The sequence below is a fragment of the Notechis scutatus genome, chromosome 14, assembly GCF_049901735.1.
Source record: "Notechis scutatus isolate UNSWTSFEM ecotype Mainland chromosome 14, rNotScu1.2, whole genome shotgun sequence".
Classification (NCBI taxonomy): domain Eukaryota; kingdom Metazoa; phylum Chordata; class Lepidosauria; order Squamata; family Elapidae; genus Notechis; species Notechis scutatus.
The window spans coordinates 172,553-196,358 of record NC_142022.1 but is presented as its reverse complement, the minus strand read 5'-3'; the positions used below and the strand labels follow the sequence as shown (position 1 = coordinate 196,358).

Here is a 23,806-nt window from a genome sequence, read left to right as displayed (position 1 = left end):
TCCGTGCGTGCCCTAAGATGAAGAGTGGGTGGGCCTGGGTCTTCATTTGAACTCCCTCTCCCTTGTTCTACCTCTTCCCTGCTCTGCCCAGCCAGACTTTGCCCTTCCTCAGTTTTCTCCACAGCCAACGGAGCCACACTCCCACTCCATGTCAGCTGTTCATCTTCCGCCTCGGATTCAGACTCTGACAGGGGCATAACAGGCAGCTTCGTTGACTTGGGAGGAAAATGGGGAGGAGCAGGCCCAGTCAGGCCAGGGCCTTTCAGGATTGGGACAGCTTGTAGGCAGGGAGGAAGGGGGGCAGGATGAGTAGGAGATGCTAAGCAGTGAACATGAGAGACAGGAGCTCAGGCGATGAACAGAGAGCACCCCCTCCTGATCCAAGAGCATGGAGAGTGGAGAGAAGGTGAGAACAGTGCTGACTGACCTGGCTACTCGGGAGGAGAGCGCCCCGCCCCTCTCCACAAAGCACACCTGGGGACTGAGACTTAAAGAGACACTGTGTGGGAGAGGCATTTATCGGGAACAAACACTGAATTCCTGGATTGTGGAGTGCTGGTGTTTGAACTTTTCTGGATTCCTTGAATTCTTTCTGGATTTCTTGCTTTGCAGCTGTGGTGCTCACAGTGCTGGTGTGTGGGGGTGTCTGTGTGTGTATGGGTCATCAATTTGCTCTGGGACTTGCCAGAAACATGGGAGCGTTTGGGGAAATTTGTAGCCATAAAGGGGCAAACTGCCAGCTGCCTGTATTACCTCTGTGCCATGCCCCGGGTCCTTGTTGTGGTTCGCCAGCAGCCTGTGGAGACAGCAGTGGAGTCGGACAATGGGAAAGAACGGGGACTAGTCTGGGAGTCTGGAGAGGATTCAGATGAGGGTTCTGCGTCCAATGCAGAGATGGGGCCAGGACCATCTGGGAGTGGGGTGCTGCCTCCAGAGTCTGGCAGCAACAAGGCAGAGGAGCAAGGGGAGCCTGTGCTCAATGTGCATATGTGCAGAGCTGCTAGAAGGTAAGAGCAGCTGAGACAAAAGGGGCGATTTGGGAGTAAGGCTGGGAGGTGATTGCCCCTCACATACGGTATAAAGCAGGGGTCCCCAACCACCGGGCCGCGGACCGGTCCCGGTCCGTGGAGCACTCTGTACCGGGCCGCAAATAAAATAAAATAAAATAAAAATGGCGGCTTTCTTCGCCTTCAGTGAATGCTGCTGGGATCAGGGATCAAGGACACAAATGAAAGAAGGGGAGGGAGGAAGCAACCAAAGCCTGTCCTGCTCTCCGGCTCAGCGGCTTCGGTTTCCTCCTGCCTCGTTCCTCTCTCAGTCGCTCTCTCGCTCCCCCACCAGCCCAGGAAGAAACTGCTTCAAAGAAGCCGGGGGGGTGTGGCTTTTCCTGTCGCCGCAGCTCCTCCGAAGTGCCCGTTCACCCCCACCCCACCCGCCCGCGCGCGCTTCAATCCAGTGCTCCGTTCTGCCTGCCTGCCTGCCTTGGTTTCTGGTTGTTTGGGAGCAGCTTCGGCTGAGAATAATAACTATTCGCCTCTTTTTATCAGCCGAAGCTTCTCCGAAACAACCAGAAACAAAGGCAGGCAGGCAGGCAGGCAGAACGGAGCACTGGATTGAACCGCGGGCGGGCGGGCGGGGGGGGTGAACGGGCGCTTCGGAGGAGCTGCGGCGACAGGAAAAGCCACCCCCCACCCCACCCCCCGGCTTCTTTGAAGCAGTTTCTTCCTGGGCTGGATGTTAGAGGTCCATCGTAGCTCTGAATGATCCCTAAACAAGGACTACAGGAGCTTCCTAGGGAAAACACACTGACTAAATGCTCCTCATTCAATTCCTGTTTTCACCAAACAGAGATAAGAGAAACATCTGCATGAAATTTTGTAGCTACACAGCTGGGCAAGACCTAGAACTAGAGAGACTGCAGTCAGGTGTCTTTAATGCTAGTTGTAGGGTAAACATAAAGTTTTGGGAATAGAAAATAGAATCCCCCCCACCCCCGGTCCTTGAAAAAGTGTTTCTGCTTGAAACTGGTCCCTGGTACAAAAAAGGTTGGGGACCACTGGTATAAAGGACAGGCAAAGGTAGAGAAACCTTTGCAGGAAGCAAAGTCGTTCGCTCTGTTCGGATTCATCCTTGAAGCTCTGTGTGGACTTTGTACTTTGGTTGGTTTTTTATAATTCATTTGGCACTTTTGTTGTTGGCAGCCATTCAAAGGAGAGAAAGGTGGGTGCTTATCTCGAGGGACTGTTTAGGACTCATTACGGGCTGGGAATGAACATAATTCCCAGTGTTGAAATAAAACAAGAGTTGTTTTACCTAAGCATGTGCTTAATTATGGTCTCGGGAAGCCTTGGTCAGAACAGTCATCACACAAAATGCGTTTCTGAGCATTGTCGTCGTTGTGTTCCAGCCTCCCTGTACACAGTAAGCTCGGATGGAAAGCAGCTGCCCGACAACAAGAAGAAGGTGGAGGTGATTGACCTGACCTTGGACAGCTCTTCAGATGAGGAGGAACCCCCTGCCAAGAAAGTGTGTCCTGTCGCCATAGCAGCCATCCCGCCGGCACCCGGACCAAAAGGGTAGGGGGCTGTGGGCACGAGGGGAGGAAACTTTTCCTCCTCTGGCTTGTCTGATTTCTTTTAGCCAGATTCCGTGATGGAAAAGCTCTTAGCACCGTGATGGCGAACCTATGGGTCTTTGCCACACATGCGGGGAGTGGGTGGGGTGGAGTGGCGTGCATCCATGGGGGGATTTCAAATTCCAAAATTCAATAAAAACAATGAAAGAAAAAAGTGGAAACTCCCCAGCTCCCCACAGGTTTGTGACCCTCCATCTGTCAGGCTACAGAACTTTTCCCATTCAATCAACTAGAATGAACTTCTGAAAACATATCAAAACGTATCAAAAAGTGAGACAATTCATGTAGGGGTTAAAAGCAGTGTCTAAGGTCTCTCAGGCATGCAGAGATAGATAAGGGAGTTTAAAACCCCTCCCCTTATCTTGATGTGTATTTAGTAAAACAAAGAGCCAACATATTAATTCCCCCCACCCCCTTTTTAGAACGATCTTTTTCAGAGTTTCCCAGGACACATCTCACTACGGTCTCTTCATCCCCTGGCTGTCTCTTCCAGAAGTGATAGATTTCCGGGCATCTGGGTTTCATCCCTCCATTGTATCATGTGTATGTTATACAAATTCGATATAAGATTAAATATATTCAGGTTACATCAAGAAAGGATTTCTTTATCAGTCTCCCCCCTCCTTTTCTTCTTTCATTGAAGAAATGAGAGATACACGGATCTGACACCATCATAATCTCTTTTAAAAAAAACTTTATTAATCTTTTATATATTTTAAAAATAAAACAAAACATAAATATCATGACGTTAACAGTTTTGTGGCATCCATCTCATCCATTTCTATATTTTGTGCATATTTACAAATATATACAATTTTGTACAAATATATACATTTAATCTATAAGTTGCTTATCTTTAATTCCTTCATTTACTGTTTTAATTCGATCCAATTATACCATTTTCCCCAAATTCTATAGTATTCAGACTCCTCTTTCTCTTGTACCATTAAAGTCAATTGTCCAGTTCAGCACATGCCATTATTTTTTGAATAATCAGTTCATCCGATGGTATGCAGTTGTGCTTTCAGCATTGAGCATAAGCTCTAGCAGACGTAAAGATATGTAATACAAATACCTTCTTCCATACTTGATGCCTTTGCCCCAAAAGTAAAAAATACTGGAAAAAAATAGAATTTGGATAAAAGAAATTACAAATATTCAACTAGAATTCAAGGCCGAAATATTTTTATTGGGAATGATAAAAGATGACTACGCAAAAGAAATGAAATATTTAATTCTCCATATAATTACGGCAGCAAGAAATGCATTGGCACAATGCTGGAAGGGTGACCAAATGCCAACAAACAATTTGATAATCCAGAAGGTTCTTGATTGCACTGAAATGGACATACTTACCCAAAAACTAAGGGATGAGGTAGACTCAAAAGATAGTACAATTTGGGAAAAATGGTACAATTGGATTAAGGATAAAAACCAGGGAATAAAAAGATAAGGAATTGAAAAATAAAGGGGTTAGATTAAGAGTATTTACCAGAAATAGGAAATGAATATTAGTAAAAAAAAATTGAGAAAACAAAACACCGTCTAAGTTGATTAGAAATATATATGTTTTATGTTTATTTGTTATGTTTTTCATATTGATTTTTTTTAAATAAATTTTATTGGTTTTTAAAAACAAACATATAAACAAAACATAAAACATCTTTTTTGAAAGCAGCATAATCCCAGGTTACATCTCTTGGTACAGACACAAATTCAAGTTCATGCTCATTTTTATATTCCATTCCATATCTTATTACTATTCTACATTTTCTACATAGCTTCTCCCCTCTTTTAACTTTCTTAATTTTATTTTATTTATTTCATCTCAATTCAAATCATTGTGCTTATATTCTTTGTCTGTCCTGTTTCAACTGTCTGTCTTTTCTCATTAAACAAAATTTCTCCTGTAATCACTGATTATGACGCCTTTATATCTTTCCCCTAAAATTATAACACTTAATATAATACATAACTTCCATTCGGATTCTGCTTGGTACATTCTAAAACTACACACTGTATTCTTAAAAAAAGAAAAAAATATAAATGTATAATATAATTAAAACAACAATCCATTCCAATTCAATTCTATCATTAATATTAATATTCATTTAAATCTTAACATTTTGCACATTACTTTTCAAATAAATATCATACTTTTGTGGGAACCATTATAAACTTTCCATAATTAATTCCCCCCCCCACTTCACTTATATTTTATAAAACATTGACTAATTAAAATGTTCCTGTTCCTTCCTAATTCAATTTTCTCATTTATTTTATTTCATTTATTTTATTCACAAACATTTCACCAAACCACACCAACTACTTTATCCCTCTTTTTAATCATGTTATTTCCAATTTTCTAAAATTATTTCTATTACAAATATAACAATACAATCTTATGTCCCTTCACAGAATCCCTTTTTCAGTTAGATTTTCACCCATTATCTCTAAATAGGTCCTGTTTCTTTACATCTTGCTCTAAACCTTTGTAACTTCTCTTCCTTTCCTTCTTCCCTCTCTTCTTCTCTCTCCCCTTTTTACCCCCCTGTCTCTCCACCTCCATTTCCCTCTTCTGTATTCCCCTTTTCTGTTGCTTTCCAACATTATATCCACTTTTCAAGTTATTTTTTCCTTCTTTGGTTGTTTTTTTAAGTCTTAAATTCTCCGTTCTCTTCCCCCCCCCTTTCCCCTTTCTTCCCCACATAGAGTTACTTGTTCATTAAAGATGGCTTCTTCTTTGTCCCAGTCTTCTTGTTTTGCAGTATTTTCTTGTTGTTTCTCGTAGTTGCAAATCTCCATTTCTAAGAATTGAAAAATGAAGTCAAAAAAGCCCTTCCCTTCTTGTGCATCTTCTTTGTAATTTTTAAGTTCCATTTTCAATTCATCCAGAAGTGATGCCATTGTAAAAAATTTTAAACAACCACCCAATTGGTTTTAGTCATTCAAATATAATAACCAAAAATCCAAAAGTCACCAAGCAATCCAAATACACACAGCCTGTTTCTTTTTACACTTTCACTTTCTCTTCCTGGGGTTACTATTTAGTTGCAAAATTTCAGTTAAAATGTATCTTTTAGAACAGGGGTCCCCAACCACCGGGCCGCGGACTGGTACCGGTCTGTGGATCACTTTGTACCGGGCCGCAAAGAAAAAATAAATAAATGGCGGCTTTCTTCGCCTTTGGTGAATGCTGCTGGGATCAGGGGTCAAGGACACAAATGAAAGAAGGGGAGGGAGGAAGCAACCAAAGCCTGTCCTACTCTCCGGCTCAGTGGCTTCAGTTTCCTCCCACCTCGTTCCTCTCTCAGTCGCTCTCTCGCTCCTCCACCGGCCCAGGAAGAAACTGCTTCAAAGAAGCCGGCAGGGTGGCTTTTCCTGTCGGCGCAGCTCCTCCGAAGCGCCCGTTCACCCCCACCCCGCCGCCCTCGGTTCAATCCAGTGCTCCGTTCTGCCTGCCTGCCTGCCTTCGTTTCTGGTAGTTTCAGAGCAGCTTCGGCTGAGAATAATAACTATTCGCCTCTTTTACTCAGCCGAAGCTGCTATGAAACAACCAGAAACCAAGGCAGGCAGGCAGGCAGGCAGGCAGAACGGAGCACTGGATTGAACCGAGGGCGGCGGGGTGGGGGTGAACGGGAGCTTCGGAAGAGCTGCGCCGACAGGAAAAGCCACACACCCCCGGCTTCTTTGAAGCAGTTTCTTCCTGGGCTGGTGGAGGAGCGAGAGAGCGACTGAGAGAGGAACGAGGCAGACACCTGAGGGATGAGGCTGAGGGAGGGAGGGAGACACCTGAGGGATGGGGCTGAGGGAGGCAGGGCCAAGAGGCGGGGCTTCTCAGCCGTCCTGCAGGGACTTGTCCTGAGCCGCGGAGACAGCCGTGGGCCGCCGCCGCCCAGCGCTCAGTTTTGAAGGCGCTCCTCAGCCCGGCGCAGTTCCTGAATCTGCAGCTGAAACCCTCCGTTTTAAATGTCCCAATAGAAGAGAATATCTGTCGCTCAGGGTTGCAATGAAGGAGGCATTGGCGCTCCCTGAACTTGGTGGTTTGCTGGCAGACGTTTTATTACCCAACTAGGTAACAACATGAGATGTTACTAGTCAGGTAATGAAACGTCTGCAAGCAAACCACCAAACTCGGACTCATTCCTCCCCCGGTCCTTGAAAAAGTGTTTCTGCGTGAAACTGGTCCCTGGTACAAAAAGGTTGGGGACCACTGTTTTAGAAGTCTTGTTGAAATTTTACTTTAGATTCTTTTGAAGTCCAGGCAGTCTCCTCCTTCCAGATCCTGCCCTTATTCTTTTCCTCCCCCTTCCTGCTTATAGAAAAAAAGGATTTTTTAATGTCCAGAAATCTTTATTGTCCCTTTGGTATTTAGTTATATTTTCAGCTTAATTGCCTATTAATGCCAAAGCGGATTTTTCCGATTTCTTATTCAGATCTCGTAGTTGTCAATGTAAGGAAGGAGAGAGAAGAAAAAAAAACCTTTCCCTTTTCACTTTCTTTTGCTGCTTCCGACTCTTCTTTGGGAGCAATGTTATCTTTTATAAAATTTAAATTCCAGGGTACCTTAGTTGTTGCTTTTTAACCCGGTCAGCCAAAACTTTCACTTCTTATCTTCCTCCTGCACTTTCTTTTCCGGTTGAGCTCTTCTTTGAGGTGGCCATTTCTGACCACCGCTCCTACCGCCTTCGGGAAAGGGAGTTTGGCCAACTGAGGAGGAGAGATGCGGCTCTCCTCAACCCTGCTGGCGATCTCCTCCCTCTTCACCACCTCTACGGGGTGGCTTAGCCCCGAAACCAGCCGGCTCGGGGCGCTCCAGCGGCGAGCCCAGGCAGAAACCGCGCACGATCGCGGATTCCTGCCTGTCGCCAAAGCCCTTCAAACCGGAAGTCCGTTTTTCATATTGATTTTGTTTGCAATGAAATGTTGTATATTACGTATTGTATATACTTTTTTTAACCTTTAATAAAGTGTTTTTTTTTAAAGATATGTAATACAATATATTTTATATTCTTTCCACATTTCTTTTTTGAATATCATCATCATCTTTTAATGAGCCCATAATCCTTTGCGGAGTGGAGTCTGGGCAACTAAATGGAGCTGAGGGTTTACTGGCCGAATGCCCTTCCTGTCACCAGTGCAGAGTTCCCCCCCTCCCCCAGCAGATATATTCTCATTGTGCCCAGAGAGAGAGAAATACCTACCTCTACCTAGGATCGAACTCACAGCCACCTGATGGTGAGGCCAGAGCTCCACCTCTAGGTCACCGCACCACTCATTTGTGACCCACAATCCCCCCGAAGAAAAAGAATCGGCCCCCAAAGGCTGCTGCAAACGTTCCCTTTCTCCCCCAGAACCCAAACGCCCTTCCGGCTCAGCTAACCTTTCCTTTCCTTTTAGGATTTTAAATACAGACCACCAGCCTTCCTCGGTGCTGCGGAGTCCTCCGATGTCCGGAGTGGGCAGCGATTACCTCTCCAGCCTCCCGCTGTCCGACTACCACCCTTCTTATTCGGTCCCTTCAGACATCCAAGGTAAGTGGTACCGGAAGGGGGCGAGTTTGGGCTCTCTCTCCCCTAACAGGGGAGAACCCAAGATGAAAAGCAATCGAGGTTAAAGCTCATTTATCTTAGCAGAATTGTGGTTTCTCAGTCTTGGATGGGTTTCAGCTTCTGGTGTGGACTCGGCCCTCAAAGGGGCCAAAGCAAGCCCAGATACCACACCTCTGTCCAGCGGATATATACCGTGTTTCTTATATAATAAGGCCGGGTCTTATTTTTTTGGGAGGCCCGAAAAAATGGATAGGACGTCTTTTCGGGGGTGAATTAATTTCTTTCCCTCCCCCACGCACCCTTGCCTAGGGCACCCCGCAGGCAGTCACGCCTCGCCACCAGCCACTCCTAATGGCTGATCATGGCGGAGCGCGGAGGGCTCCCTACCCCCACCAAGCGCCTTTGCTGCAGACCCAGGTGAATGGGCGGGCGACGGAGGCGGCGTGGATGTCCGCCGGCAGTGGGACTTCAGCCGCTTCTCGGGCCTCCGTAGCTTCCACGGTGCCCGCCGGTGCTGGCCCCCCCTCGCCAGCGCCATCCCCAACAACAGCATCTGAGTCACTCCCACTTTTTCCCCGTCCACGTCCCCGCAACAACAGGAGAGAAAAAAACATTTTGAGGTATCTGGGAGCACTGCGCGCTGCGTTTTGGTTTAATCCCGAGCGGATGGGTGGGTGTGAGAAGAGCCAAGTGAGCATCTCTGCTGCTGCTACCCTTGATGCTCCAGCCTTGGGCTCTGCAAGTTTCCAAAAGTCCCAGTGAGCAGCCCATTCCTGCATTCCAAGCGCGCCCAGGCCGAGCTGCAGCTGTCCCTCTCTCGCCAGCGCTGTCTCCAACAACAGCGGCAGCATCGGCAGGAACCGTGGAAGCTACAGAGGCCCGAGAAGCAGCTGAAACACTGCCGGCGGACATCCACGCCGCCTCCGCCACCCGCCCGCTGACCCGGGTCTGCAGCAAAGGCGCTTGGTGGGGGTAGGGAGCCCTCCGCGCTCCGCCATGATCGGCCATTAGGAGCGGCTGGTGGCGAGGTGTAGCTGCCCACGGGGCGCTCCTAACGGCAAGTTCCCCCCCGCCTCCCCCCTCAATTTTGCATGTTTTAAAATAGGCCTAAATGGGGGGGGGAGGGGCTTAATTTCATTTTATGCCTAGAAAACATGCTGGGTCTTCCTATTGGGGGGTGGCGTATTGTTGCAGAAACATGGTATTTGTTTAAAAATCATTTCCTTCCCTTTGGTACATTCATTTTAGCATTTAAGGTTGCTTTCTCCTTTTTCGTTTCTCTAGGTCTGGATTTGTTTTCCTTCCTTCAAAGTGAAAATCAGGTATGTTTTTCAGAGGTGGTTTTCACAAATTTTTACTACTGGTTCTGTGGGCGTGGCTTGTGGGCAGAGGAAGGATACTGCAAAATCCCCCTTCCCTCCCCACCCCACCCCACTGACCTGCTTTCCAGCTCCGTTCTCCTGTGCAGGACGACCAAAGGAGACCCAGCCGATCAGCTGGGACTCAATGGGAGGCAGAGAAGAGATGGGGTGGGTGGGGCCAGTCAGTGGTGGTATTTGCCAGTTCTCCGAACTACTCAAAATTTCCGTTACTGGTTCTCCAGAACTTTGTCAGAACCTGCTGAATACACCTCTGACGTTTTCCCTCTTGTCTTCCATCTCCCAACCACCCCTTCAAACCTTCACCAAATCCACAGCCTGGCCATTACAGTGGGAGGTTTCTCTTTTCTTGGCGTATAGTGTTTAATTGCTTTGATAAACCCAGCAAGCTTACTTTTAATTAATTAATTTAATTTATATATTTCAGACTTGCAAGATTGAGAGTTCAGAGCAGCTGTTGCAAGTGTTCTCAGCTCAAAAGAAAAATAGAAGAGAAGGGGAGAGGAAAACGGAGAGGAGAGAGGATAGAATGAGAAGAGGGGAGGAGAGGAGAATTAGGTGTTTAGCAGAGTGATGGTAGGAGGGGGGGGACGACTGTCTTTGTGTCTACCATGTTTCCCCGAAAATAAGATTCTGTCTTATATATTTTTGCTGCCACCAAACAAGGCACCAGGTCTTATTTTCGGGGGACATCCTCCACTGACTAACCTCACTTGTGTGCATCGCCCTCGGCCTCCTTTTCGCTGTCAGAGGCCTTCAGGAACCTTCTGCGGCCTCTGAAGGCCTCTGCAGGGGGATAATGGAACTCCAGATCAATCCAGAGTTTTGTTATCAGCTACAGAGGCCTTCAGAAAAGCCTTGCCAGCCTTGCCGGCTGCAGAAGTAATGGGCCGGCAAGGCAGGTGTCGGGGTGGGTGAGGCCTGGCTACAACTGTCCAAAGGTAAGTAGTAGGGCAGCTCCATCCCCCCCTCCCCACCCTAGCTTAACTTTTACCAGTCCACTCTGGAGTTGGCAGGATCTTAATTGGGGTGTCCAGGCTCTGGCATCCACCCCCATTTAAATCATGAGTCTCTAACCTCATTTCTCAGAGTTTAAAGAAGATTTATTAGGAGTGACCATGCCAGCGCTACCTGGGTGTAGCCGACTCTGAGACACACCATTCGTTTCCCCCTTGACCCTGGTTTCCCCCTCCCCACCCCCTGGATGTATATTCTCCAATGGGACACCTCCATAGCCAAGAGTCATCAATCATGCTCTCCAGTAATAATCTTGCGCGCCAGAAGCTTCGGCCGCCTAGCAATTATCTATGAAAGAATCTAAGGAATGCACTACTTCCCCCACTCCCTTTCTGCTGACAACTCTAAAAGACAAGAGAAATATTTTTGAGTTGACCTAGGGCTTATTTTGGGTGTAGGGCTTATATTGGGCACACATTCAAAAGTCAAACTAGGACTTACTTTCAGGGTAGGTCGTATTTTTGGGGAAGCAGGGTAGTTAACCTTATTGTTAACTATTGTTACAATGAGTATTTTGCCCTGGCGTAAGCAACAAATGTTGGGGGTTTGTTTTCTCTCCCTCTTGCAGCATTACAGCCCTTCCGTGATCACCTCCCTGGACGAACAGGATTCCCTGAGCCATTTTTTCCAGTATCGGGGGCCCTCCCCGCATTTCATGAGCCCCCTGGCTCCGATCATGGTGGGGTCACACAGCGGGGTCGGCTCCCCCACCGGGAGCCGCATGAACAGTGTGGTGTCTTCACCCACGGCCAGCTTGCGGGAGAGCCACGGCGCCATGGGCAGCAGCCCAGCTCTGCCGGGGTGCCGGCCGGACATCATCTCTCTGGACTAAAGGGGGAGACGCCCCTTTGGGGGGGGGAGACTTCATTCCTCTCTGGAGGAAGGCAGAAATTTCGGCCATATGTCAGCAGCTGAAGAAGACACGCGGCAGAGCGTTTCGTGGGCGCCACCGTCTTATGGAAAAACATGGCTTTTTTTTTTTTAAAGCTGGAAACACTCCCAGAAGCCAAGCTCCCAGTCCCTGGCAATCACAGAGGGATCCATCTCTGAATCAGAGGAATCACCCAGCTAAATTTGGATCATGGGATCCTTAAGCCAGCAAGGGACTAAAGGGGGCATTCGACGACCCACTCTAATCTGTCCCAAGTTACAGAAAAATCATGGAATTTTGTTCTTAGCTGATGGAAACCCAGGTTTAAGGTGGGCTGGATTGGATGGAGTGCAGCAAGAGGAGAGCCTCAGGAGCATTGGAAATTCAGCATGGCTCGAACTCAGAACAGGTTGCCAGGACTGCACGGGTTCAAGCTTGGCACAAGATTTGTTGAATCAAGAGCCTCCTGGCCAACTCCGTGTTTAAGCTCCACGTTTGAGGTTTGAAGGTTAAAATATTTTGATTTGAGAACGGTTTTTTTTTCAGGACCACAGAAACCGGCTCTTTGTTTGTATTAAAACAAAAAAATAATAATCTTTTTTTAAGGATCCTGGCTAGACCAGTTGAGGCCCAAGTGAATGTTTGCAGGTTCTTGGATTTTCAGAACTCCGTTGTGGGCAAGGAGCACTCAACACATGCATGGAAAGAGCTCTGGGCCAACTTTCCAACCAAATGTGTGTGTTTTTTCCCCCTTTCCCTAAATGTATATTTTCTATACTTATAAAAGACAGCAGCTTCTTTAGAGGTTCAAAGGCATAACAAGGGAATTCTGAGTTTTGCTCCACTGTTTTCTGTTACTCCCCGTTCTCTCTCTCTCTCTCTCTCTTTTTTACAGTACTATGATTTAGCCTTGGCTGGATCCTCACACTGGGCTAAACCACAAGGGGCTTTTGGTTCTCAGTGATGCAGGATTATTGCCTAGTATGAGACAGGCAATTGGGGTTTTGTCCAACAAACCACAATTATAACAAATGCTGGTTAAATGGTGGTTTCTTTACAACGCTGGGGAAGGCCATGGTCAGCAGGATGCACTGAGGCTGCCTAACCACAGCATTGCCAGGCTTCAGATAATACTGAGTTGGTGGGATCCGGCTAGCTTTTTGAGAGCCACGGGCTTCCAAAAAGGGGAACAAAAGCTAATTTGAATTTTGTTTTAGTTTTAGTTTTTAAAAAATTAAATTTATTCCCGCCCACGTCAATGTTTTTCTGCCAGAACTTGGGGTTTAAACGTTTGAGGATCCTGGCTGCACCTTCGGTGGGTTCATCTGAGGAGAAGGTAAACGTTGTAAGGTAAACGTTGCAAGAAGCATCTAATTTGCTAAGGAATGGTGTTAACCTTTGAGGAATCCTTGGGAGAAATTCCCACAGGCAGCCAGGGAAGGGCTGCTCTTTTGGAAGAGGTAGAAAAACCTGCCGGCAGGCTGGGAAACGTGCTCCCTCCAGTTAAACCTTCCCTTTTGGAAATCTCTATGAAGAGAAGACAGGATGTTTGCCCTGTCCTGGAGCGAAAAAGCTACAGAGGACACCTTGCTAGAGAGGTTTGAGCTGCAAAGTGGAAAGCTTGTACCCCAATTTCTGGGAAGCTGGGCTGCCACCCCCAGAAGACGCCTCTTCTTGGACACTCCTAAGTTCAGATTTTTTGGATGCTTTTGGAGTCCAAACAGACTCGCCATCATGTCACCATAGGGATGGGAATGTGTTAGGTGGACTTTTGGGGGTTTGGTTGGGGCACCTGGCATTGCCTACCTGGAGTGGGCTTGCAGGGGTGGGTCTCAGGCACCAAGGGACCTCCTGCCACCCTGCCCTCAAAAATCCCGCCATTCTGTTGCTGGGATGGGTGGTTATTGCTGTTACAAGATATTTTTTTACACTTTCGATCTCGTATTTCCTACCCCTCAAAAGTATTTCCAAACCAATCCTGTACAGAGAACGAAAGATCTTTATCAATCTGATCTCTACATACATATCTATATTACGATAATCTATATTTTCAGTTTTTGTACATAACGCGACTCCAAAGATCTTTTCTCTCTGTATTTCTCCCCCACCCCCTTTTCCCGAGGACTAAATGAAGGTTGCACATCCTTTTGCACATGTGTAAGTAAGCGTGAGGGGCAGTGCATCGTCCGTTGCACAGCTTATTTATATATTTATGTATGTGTCCTGAGTTTTGTGTGTGTGTGTGTGTGTGTTTTCAGTTCGAAGCTTTCCAAATCCAGCTGCTCGGCCTCCTCTCCCGCCTCCTCAGCCAGCCAGGGGGTTGAGCCTCCACCGTGGAAGTCCAACCCTTGGGAGGATGGGATGGCGTAGCCAGAACAGCCCCGACGGAGTAGGTGGGAGCCAAGTACGGTCTGAGATAGAATGAAGGGAACTGTCATTTTGCAAAGCTTCACTTTCTGCATTATTTGTCACAGCCTTGGTGGAGAAGGCAGAATTCTCATTTTACGATTGCTGTGGATTAATTTGAACACTGCTTGTGAGCCACACCTGCTCGTTGTGTGATTTTCTTCCAAAGTGCTTCGGTTTCAATCGAAGGGAATGTTTTTTTTCTGGGACAGCTGAAGTTTTCCTAGTTGTTCCCGGGAGGGGTTTATATGACTATTCGCCATGGCCAGCTCTCTGCGGGACAAGACACTATTGACAAGGAATAATGGATGGAAACTGATCAAGGAGAGATTCAGCCTGGAAATAAGGAGGAATTTCCTGATAGTGAGACCAATCAATTGATGAAACAGAAGTTGCCTTCAAAAGTTGTGGGAGCTTCATCCCTGGAGGCTTTCAAGAAGAGATTGGACTACCATCTGTCAGAAATAGTGTAGGGTCTCCTGCTTGGACGGGGGGTTGGACTTAGATGACTTACAAGGTCCTTTCCAACTCTGATTATCTGTTATCTGTTAATATTGAAGTAATAATGGAATAGATTGTTTCTGGAGATTCTCAGTCCAGAGGTGGGACTGAGGTGCTCTTTTTCCCAAGAGGCAACTGGACTTTCTGGTTTTTTTCCTTTGAAGATATTTTGCTTCTCATCCCAGAAACTTCTTCAGCTCTGATAGGATGGTGGGAAGGGGAAGGATTTATCCTTCTTGCAGACAGCTGGTCATTTGTATCCTTTTAGTGGGTCGTTGAGGCCACTTGGAGGTTTATCTGCGTCCTCAGGGTCACCTGAGTGGTGTAAATGGGTGTGGACCCTTCTTGGAACTGCTGAAACTACTCAGGTGACCCTGAAGATACAGATAAACCTCCAAGTGGCCTCAAGGACCCTTTAAAAGGATGCAAATGACCAAGCTGCCTGCAAGGAGTATAAACCCTTCCGTTCCCCACCATCCAGTCAGAGCTGAAGAAGCTTCTGGTATGAGAAGCGAAACCTTTTCAGAGAAAAAAGAATTCCAGCTGCGTCTTGAAAAAACCATCTTCGGCACAGTGGGATAGAATCATTAAAGGATGCCAAAGGAGAGACGAAATACAAATGACAAAATTTTAAATTATTTTAAAATTAAAGAATTAAACTGAATTGGCCCTCCGCAAGTTGGCCCATGGCAAGTTTCCCCATATGTCAAGTAGTCCTGGGGGGAGCTGACCGTGGCGAATTGGCAACAACGGGTTGGCTGTGGCGAGTTGTAGACCCGACTGGGGGCCTTACCCTCCACTGTCCCACTCGTTTGTGTTCAGATACACAACCACCCTCCGATCTGCTGCTCTGCCACTTTGTCTCCCAGGAAGACCCTCGGCCGGGGCGAAAGACCAGGAGGCAGGAGGATAAGAGGCCGAGACCCCCCTGTTTGTAGTCAATGGCTGGCCGGGCAGTTGGAAGAGAGGCTGATCTGGCAACCCCCTAGTGCAGGGGGTCTCCAACCTTGGCAACAAAGCTGGCTGGGGAATTCTGGGAGTTGAAGTCCGCCAGGCTTAAAAGTGGCCAAGGTTGGAGACCCCTGCCCTAGTAGATCCTTTTTTCCGTCTTTCGGAGGAGGCTCGGTTTGCTATGCCAAATCTCTCCTGGGCTGCTTATTTATTCTGTCATATCTTTGTTTTTTTATCTACTTGGAGCTATGGTGTATATGCTTTTTTTTAGAGAAAAATATAATAAAAAGTTGCAAAGAGCTGTGGTCCCACATCATTAATGGTCTCCATCTTGGCTTTGTCACTATATATCTACATCTACACATACATACGTACATACATACATAAAACAAGTGAAATACCACTCACGTATCATCACAAAATCTCCAGAACCATAAAGCCTACAAACTTGAAATTTGGCACGTATGTTCCTCATGGCTTCTAGGTGCTCAGTAAGAAAGGATTCTTCAAAATGACCATTTGCATTAGCATTTCCTATATTATTATTATTATTATTATTATTATTGTTGTTGTTGTTGTTGTTGTTGTTGTTGTTATGCTCGGATGCTAAGGAGTTGTACTCCTCCTCCCCCACCTGAAAAGAAATCTCTTCCAAACGCAAAACACAAGCAGAGGAGAGGAGTTTCAGTTTCAGTTTCACAGCAGCACCAAGCAGCTTTAGTACAAAACAGTTGAACTAAGCCACGCCCAGGCTCCTTGCTGTCTCCTTGCTCACACAGCAAATACTGTTTCAGTTTCCAAACATCCCTCAACTCATACACTGACAGGACGCTAGCCAGATGAATACTGATGGATGCTGGTAGGCAGAGGCACAATCCCCCCCATTTTCCTCCCCCAAAACGAAGCCTGATCACATAGTTTCGTAGCGAAGTACGGATATCCAGCTAGTTTAATATAAAGCAGGGGTGGAGTATTGGCACAACCCCACTTCGTAATGAAGGTAATTTTCCTTCCACATATGCTGATGGTCACTTAGAGCAACAATATTATTTTAGTGGGACTGAATAAAATCTAATACACTTTTCCATCTTCATTTTTCCCCCCACATCATAGTCTACCACTTTCTGGCTCATTCTAGAAAGATCTTTGTTCACCTAAAAGCCATTGTGGCCAAGTGAAACTTGCAGAGATAATATAAAGGGAGAAGTACCAGGCTTGCCAGAATACATAAGATATTTGCTTGCAAAGAATCTCAGGCAGAAGATATCAGGTCTAACGACCCATCCCTCAAAAAAGCATTTAATTTTTAAGATGTGGGAGGTAGGACAGATAAAAGCATCATTTTCCTCACACAGTTATTTAATAACGGATGAGCCAGGAGTATTACTTGTTGAAAAGATGCTATGGCTATTCAAAGTTTCAGCACTAAAACCCCTTCAATTTCTGACTTTTCTCACGAATGCAACATTGTGATATTTCTTCCCCTGGTGGCTTTGGTTCCTCTTGATCCTCTTTTTAATAGAAGAACAGTTGAAAGGGACCTCAGAGGTTGTCTAGTCCAAACCCTCTACTCAAGCAGGAGACCCTAGTATATATCATTTCAGACAATTGGCTGTCCGGTCTTTTCTTGCGTAAAGTGTTTTTTTTTAATAACATATAACAATTTGATTATTGGCTAAACTGCGTTGTCTGGTATAAATAGCTTTAGGAAATGATCACTAGAGAGCGCATGCATGCGCATTGCATTATGGGGATTTGCACACTTTGGGCACTCGGTGCCCAAAAGGTTAGTCATCACTGCCCTAAATTCTGTTGTTGAACCCATGAGAATTGGCTTGAGTAAAAAGATTTATGACTTATAGCCGCTATGACTTGGTTCAACCAACAGATGGTGCAGCGATCCATAGTTTAGCATTTTTAGATCATTTTTAGGGTTGACAGAAATTTTTAAGAGATTCCTTTTGAGACATACCGCAATTAAATTTACATATTTTCTTTTTTTATTATTTCTTTTCTTTTATTATTTTATTATTTTCTTTTCTTTTTTCTTTTATTATTTTTCTTTTCTTATTTTCTTTTCTTTTTTCTTTTTCTTTTATTTTCTTTAATTATTTTATTTTAATTATTTATTTTCTTTTATTTTCTTTTATTATTCCTTTCCTTCCCTTCCCTCTTCCTCCTTCCTTCCCTTCCCTTCCCTCCCCTCCCCTCCTCTCCTCTTCCCTTCCCTTCCCTTTAGTCAAGGAGAGAAGCAACCTAGAACTAGGGCGAAACAGTGAGAACAATTAACCAGTGGAACAGCTTGCCACCAGAAGTTGTGGGTCCATCACTGGAGGTTTTTAAGAAGAGACTGGGCAGCCATTTGTCCAGAATGGTATGGGGCCTTTTGCTTGGACAGGGGGCTGGACTAGAAGATCTCCAAGGTCCCTTCCAACTCTGTTATTCCAAAACCCTGTGGCACCATTGCCTCTGGCAAAGATCTTCCTGTCCGATAGTCCGTCCTCGTCGCGTATGCATTCCAGTTTGGAGAGCTCAGACTGTCTTTTGATTTTCCAGCTTGCTTTCTAAACCAAGTTTCTTGATCTTCAGGTGAGATGATGTCAGAGGCCGAAGAAAGGCTTCCATGAAAAGGCCTCCGGTCAGGGATGAGAATGTCAAAGGCCAAAATGAGGATGCTTGCAGAAGAAAAATCGTTAATAGTTTGCACAACGAGTATCGGTTGCAGAGAAAGGGTCTCTCTCCCTTTAGCACTGGCTGGGAAACAGGAGAGCTGCATCGGACACTTGGAAGAGGACTGGGATGGGGTGTGTGTGTGTGTGTGTGTGTGTCTGTGTGTGTGGTTTTAGGTAAAGCAGCAACAGCAGTGAGAGACATCTAAAAAAGCCAGATGGAAAGCAAAGATTGGAGACAGAAGCAGCATTCCAATGGTTGAGAGACTGCCACGAAGAAGAAGGGGTCAAGCTATTCTCCAAAGCAACAGAAGGCAGGACAAAAAGCAACAGATGGAAACTAAGCAAGGAGAGAAGCAACTTGGAATGAAGGAGAAAGTTCTTAACAGTGAGGACAAATAACCAGTGGAACTGCTTGCCACTAGAAGTTGTGGGTGCTCCATCACTTGGAGGCCTTTAAAAAGAGACTGGACAACCACCTGTCTGAAATGGTATAGGGTCTCTTGCTTGAGCTGGACTAGAAGACCTCCAAGGGATCCTTCCAGATCTATTCTGATTAACAGATCCTGAGTTGCATGCCTAGGGGCCCATACCATCTGGCAGAGGGAGGTGGGATTCCTGGAGCAGGTTTGCTGAAGAATTGGGAGGTGTCTCCGGAATTGCTTTGAGCAGTCTCTTATCCAGGTATCCCAGCTTGTTCTCTCAACTTTCCTAATTTTTCTCAGCGAGCCTGAATCTGACAACCAAAGCTAAAAAAAATCCCTGAAGCATTCTGAGCCAAACCGGACAACAAAAAGAGATTTGTCATTTTCAGAATTCCCAGGCAAACCAAGACCCTAGAAAAAGTGCAGAGAAGGACTGCACAGATTCCCAACCAGAGGAACAGCTGGCCAGCAGAAGTTGTGGGTGCTCCATCACTGGAGGTTTTTAAGAAAGGACTGGACAACCACCGGTCTGGAATCATATAGTGGGTTGGACTAGAAGACCTCTGAAGTCCCTTCCAACTCTATCCTGCTTTGCTTGCTTGCTTGCTTGCTTGCTTGATTGATTGATTGATTGATTGATTGATTGATTGATAAGAAGCTGCCGGAGAGTCAATTCTTGTGCTGGAAACATTTGCAAATCTTCTCCCGGTCCCTGCCTGCATCAGGGATGGAGGATTTTACAGAGCTGTAGCTGCGAATCGTGGCTTTTTCTCTTGGATGATGGTTAGTTACAGGAGGAGAGAGAGCCGAAGGAAAGAGCTGGAGAGGTGGCTTCGAAGACGTTTCACTTTTCAAGTCAAGCGACGAGAGAGATTAAACCAAGATGCACGTCTGGGGCATGTCAGGGCCTGGCTGAGCAAGGAAACAGGTGTGCAAGAGGCACACCTGGCAGGACCGGGCAGCTCCCTGCTGAGGCCCTCAGGCAACTCAAGCACGCCTCCCAGTCACACCGATCGGGAACTCCAACCGGCTGCAGCTCCGGAGATGCGCTCTGACCAGTCCTGGGTTCCTGCTCACCTGGGAGAGGCTCACCTGCCAGAGATGGACTAGAGCCGTCCGTCTGTGCAGGCCCTTCCAGGTCAGGAAAGGAAGAAAGGAAGGGAGGCCACCATGAAGAAAATGTTCTCCTGTTCCAGCCATCAAGTGGCGGTGAGTACCAATGGCTGCACTCGCCGAATTCAACAGGTGTTGGTGGGTTATCCTCAACGTAATTATGACTTGAATATCCCTGTAATTACACTTCTTAAAAAACCAGCAGATATGTGGGACCTGCAGGCCATAAGAACTTGGGTTTTTAATCTCTCGGTTTTGAATCAAGATGCTAGTCCTTAAGGTGGCAAAGAAGAAGGGAAAAAAAGCTTGGAAAAACAGAATCCATGCCAGGGCCTAGAAGGAGCCATATGTTTTGCAGTATTGAGAGGAATTTTAAGTGCTTTTCCCTAACTTTTTAGCTTACTACTGAGGGGACTAGCTTTCTCTTGGCTTCTTGGGGCACCTGGATATCTGTTCCTAAGGGAGGGAATTTAAAACTACTCAAAGCTGTAGTTTTCGACTTTTACTTTACAGCAATATTGCATTTGGATTTAAACATGTAGTCAGAATAGCAGAACAGAATAACAGAGTTGGAGGGGACCTTGGAGGTCTTCTAGTCCAACCCCTTGCTCAAGCAGTAGACTGTATATCATTTCAACCAATCAATTGGAATAGAGCTAGAAGGGACCTTGGAGGTCGTCTAGTCCTCCTGCTCAAGCAGGAGACCCTAGACCATTCCAGACAAATGGCTGTCCATTCTTCTCTTAAAAACCCTCGACTTGCGACTAAAACTGAGCCCAAAATTTATGTTGTGAAGTAAGTAAAACTCTTCCTCCTTCCAAATGATTTGTTTCAAGCTCACGAAATGTTTTGAAATCGAGATGATTCAAATTTATTTTGCAATCCCAGGTCCTGACTGCACGCAGTTGCCCAAATTCATGCAATCGGTTAAAGACCAAAACTGGCTTTTCACAATAGATAGAATAATAGTAATAGTAACAGAATTCTTTTATTGGCCAAGTGTGATGGGACACACAAGGAATTTGTCTTGGTGCAAACGCTCTCAGTGTACATAAAAGAAAAGAGACATTCACCAAGAGTCAAGAATCATAAAGGACAAACACTTAATGATAGTCATAGGGTACAATAATCATACTAGGAAACAGTCAATATAAATTGTAAGGATACAAGGATATAAGGATATTGCTGAATAGGGGGAAGGAATAGAATAGAATAGAATAGAATAGAATAGAATAGAATAGAATAGAATAGAATAGAATAGAATAAATATTGGAAGGAATAGAATAGAATGGAATGGAATAGAATAAATATTGGAAGGAATAAAATTAGAATAGAATAAGGATAGAGTAGAATAGAATAGAATAGAATAGAATAGAATAGAATAGAATAGAATAGAATAGAATAGAATAGAATAGAATAGAATAGAATAGAATAGAATAGTATTCTTTATTGGCAAAGTGTGACTGGACACACAAGGAATTTATCTTGCTGCAAATGCTCTCAGTGTACATAAGAGAAAAGAGACATTTGTCAGGAGTCGAGAAGCATAAGGTAGAACATTTAATGATAGTCATAGGGTGCAAATAAGCATAAGGTACAATTCAACCAAAGGACCTACCTCTACTCATTCTGTGCACAGGTAGTCCTTGACTTACAACCACGATTGAGTCCAACATTTATGTTGCTCAGTGAGACGTTGATGAAGTGAGCTTTGCCCCCGTTTTATGACTTGTCTTGCCACCGCTGTTAAGTGAATCATTGTCAATCGTTAGCGACATGGTCGTTAAGCGAATCTGGCTTCCCCATTGACTTTGCTGGTCAGAAGATCACAAAGGGGGATCACGTGACCCTGGGACTCTCAACTCATCATAAACACGAGTCAGTTGGCAAGCATTTGAATTTTGATCACATGAGCACAGGGATGCTGCAACAGTTCATTTAGTGACCATTCAAAGTTACTGTGATGACCTGGAGTGTAACACAAACGTAACAAAATCCAAAACATAAATAAATGTCCTTTAATGCCTCCAACTTGTCCTCACTGTTCAATAATTCTCCATTGGAGATAAAACGTACTCAAAAATAGTCTTCAAAAGAAAGCAATACAGTCCAAACTTAATGAGCAAATAGAGGTGAAATAAAAAAACTAAAACAAACTACAATGAAGGAATTTCCATAACGGACCAGGATAAGTAATCACCAACTTCAAGGAGATAACAAGGCACAGTCTGTTGGAAGGACACCAACCAAGATAACTTCAGCCCAAAATAAGACACTCTTTGCTTCTGGCAATGCTGTGTTTTAACCATCTCTCTTATATACTATTCTCCCCAGCTCTCTTATATACTATTCTCCCCAGCTGCTACCAATGAGGAGGATCATGGCCGCTTCCTCTCTCATAAGCCAAGTTGTTCCCTTATCCTCTCCTCCCTGCATGCCTTAGGATGGAGAGGGGATGGGCCTGGTTCTTCCTCTGACTGCCCAGCCGGCCTCTGCCCTTCCCCAGCTCCTCCACAGCCTCCGGAGCCACACCCCCACTCCCTGTCGGCTGTTCCTCCTCTTCCTCAGAGTCCTACATACGCATAACAGGGCATAACAGTTACACCGGCACTGAAAAGTGACTTATGACTGTTTTTCACACAACAGTTGTAGTATCCCCATAGTCCCCTGATCAAAATTCAGACGCTTGGCAACTGACTCAGATTTATGACGGTTGCCATATCCTGGAGTCACGCAATCCCCTTTTGAGACCTTCTGAGAAGCAAAATCAATGGAGAAGCCCTGATTCACTTAACAACTGGGTGACTAAATTAGCGACAGCAGGGATTCGCTTAGCAACCATGGCAAGAAAATTCGTAAAATGAGGGAAAAACTCAACACGTGTCTCGCTGAGCAACATACATTTTGGGCTCAATTGTTCGTAAGTCCGAGGACTTACCTGTTAGTTTTGAGTTTTCGCGACTCTTGGATTTTCAAGTCTGGTCTACTTCGCAGGGTTGAAATCCAACGGTTCAATATTAGGGCTCAGTGTAGAAGGCACTCTGCACATGGTCAGAGGGACATAAATCAGATTGGGACGTTCCAAGCTTCCGTCCCAGCTGAGAAAAATCATAGGGAAAATATTGAGCAATAAGAAAATAACAGAGTTGGAAGGGACCTTGTAGGTCATTTAGTCCAACCTCCTGCTCAAGCAGGAGACCCTAGACCATTTCAGATAGGTGGCTGTCCAGTCTCTTCAAAACCTCTGGTGGCAAGCTGTTCCACTGGTTGATTGTCCTCACTGTTTGGAAGTTTCTCCTTAATTCCAGGTTGCTTCTCTCCTTGATGAGTTTCCATCCATTGTTTCTGGTGCTTTGGAGATTAAGTTGACCCTCCCCTCCTCTTTGTGGCAGCCCCCCAAATATTGGACCACTGCTATCATGTCCCCCCCAGTTCTTCTTTTCTTTAAACTAATACCCAATTCCTACCACCATTCTTTGTATGTTTTATCCTTCAGTTCCCTAACCATCCTGGTTGCTCTTCTCCGCACTCTTTCTAGAGTCTCAACCTCTTTTTTTTTTTTTAATATCACGGTGATCAAAAACTGGTTGCATCTTATCAAGGCATTATAAAGGAGTTCAATTCGACTGTGGAAATTGTGTCATCAATTATTATTATTATTTTTAATTGTTCAGTCTTGCTCTTGTCCTGCCCTAGATCCGGCCTCGGGGCGGGTGGGGGGGACGACTTCACGGTGTATAATTTCAGCTTCTCCCGAAGTGGCAACCTGTGGAAATGCTTTTCTTTGTGGGTGTTGCCCCTGCCCCCCAACTATGCAGCCAAGAGGAAGGGGCATGGATGGGGAGACCCTTTGGGGCTGAGGAGCACCCCCCGCTGGATTTTCCATGGCAAGTCTGGGGCCCTTTCTCTAAGGGGGCTTGGGTTGGACTAGATGACCTACAAGGTCCCTTCCAACTCTGTTAATCTGTTATTATCCTTAGGAAAAGATGATCCCGGACACCAGTACTTCATCTGTCAGAAAGGGAGTTGGCCAAGAGAGGGTTGGATCCAGAAACCGGGAACTTCACAACCCCTGGGCCAATCTGGAGATCACATAGCAACGTTGTGAGGAGGAATTCCTTCACCAAGGAGGCAAAATCACTAGACGGGGAAGGGAAAAAAAAGTTCCTGAAATGTAAAGAGAGGAAAAACAAGGAAGGCAATAATAACCCTACAGGTAGAATCCAAAGTAAATAAACAAAGAAATACCATTAGCCGCCTAGCTGAATTTGTTTCGTCTTCTAAATT

The 23,806-nt window shown here is 45.6% G+C and overlaps 2 protein-coding genes and 1 long non-coding RNA gene across 5 annotated transcripts in view; all 3 read left to right on the top strand.

The window, feature by feature from the left end:
* The window catches only part of LOC148129478 (uncharacterized), a 133,469-nt gene extending 117,858 nt beyond the window's left edge, over nt 1-15,611 (top strand). Inside the window, exon 2 of the long non-coding RNA XR_015745339.1 lies at nt 14,378-15,611. This is a non-coding gene — a long non-coding RNA (uncharacterized LOC148129478). The remainder of the gene's footprint in view (nt 1-14,377) is intronic.
* PIAS3 (protein inhibitor of activated STAT 3) overlaps nt 1-15,611 on the top strand; it is a 45,700-nt gene extending 30,089 nt beyond the window's left edge. For all 3 annotated transcript variants that reach the window (XM_026686475.2, XM_087943412.1, XM_026686474.2), the window contains 4 exons: nt 2,408-2,576; nt 8,036-8,169; nt 9,472-9,509; nt 11,152-15,611. In XM_026686475.2, coding sequence (XP_026542260.1) covers nt 2,408-2,576; nt 8,036-8,169; nt 9,472-9,509; nt 11,152-11,415 — 605 coding nt within the window. In that variant the 3' untranslated portion in view covers nt 11,416-15,611. The remainder of the gene's footprint in view (nt 1-2,407; nt 2,577-8,035; nt 8,170-9,471; nt 9,510-11,151) is intronic.
* A 3,800-nt stretch (nt 15,612-19,411) lies between these two features.
* Nucleotides 19,412-23,806, top strand: part of ANKRD35 (ankyrin repeat domain 35) — a 41,228-nt gene continuing 36,833 nt past the window's right edge. Inside the window, exon 1 of the mRNA XM_087943749.1 lies at nt 19,412-19,615. Within this exon, the coding sequence (XP_087799875.1) occupies nt 19,577-19,615 (39 nt within the window). The 5' untranslated portion in view covers nt 19,412-19,576. The remainder of the gene's footprint in view (nt 19,616-23,806) is intronic.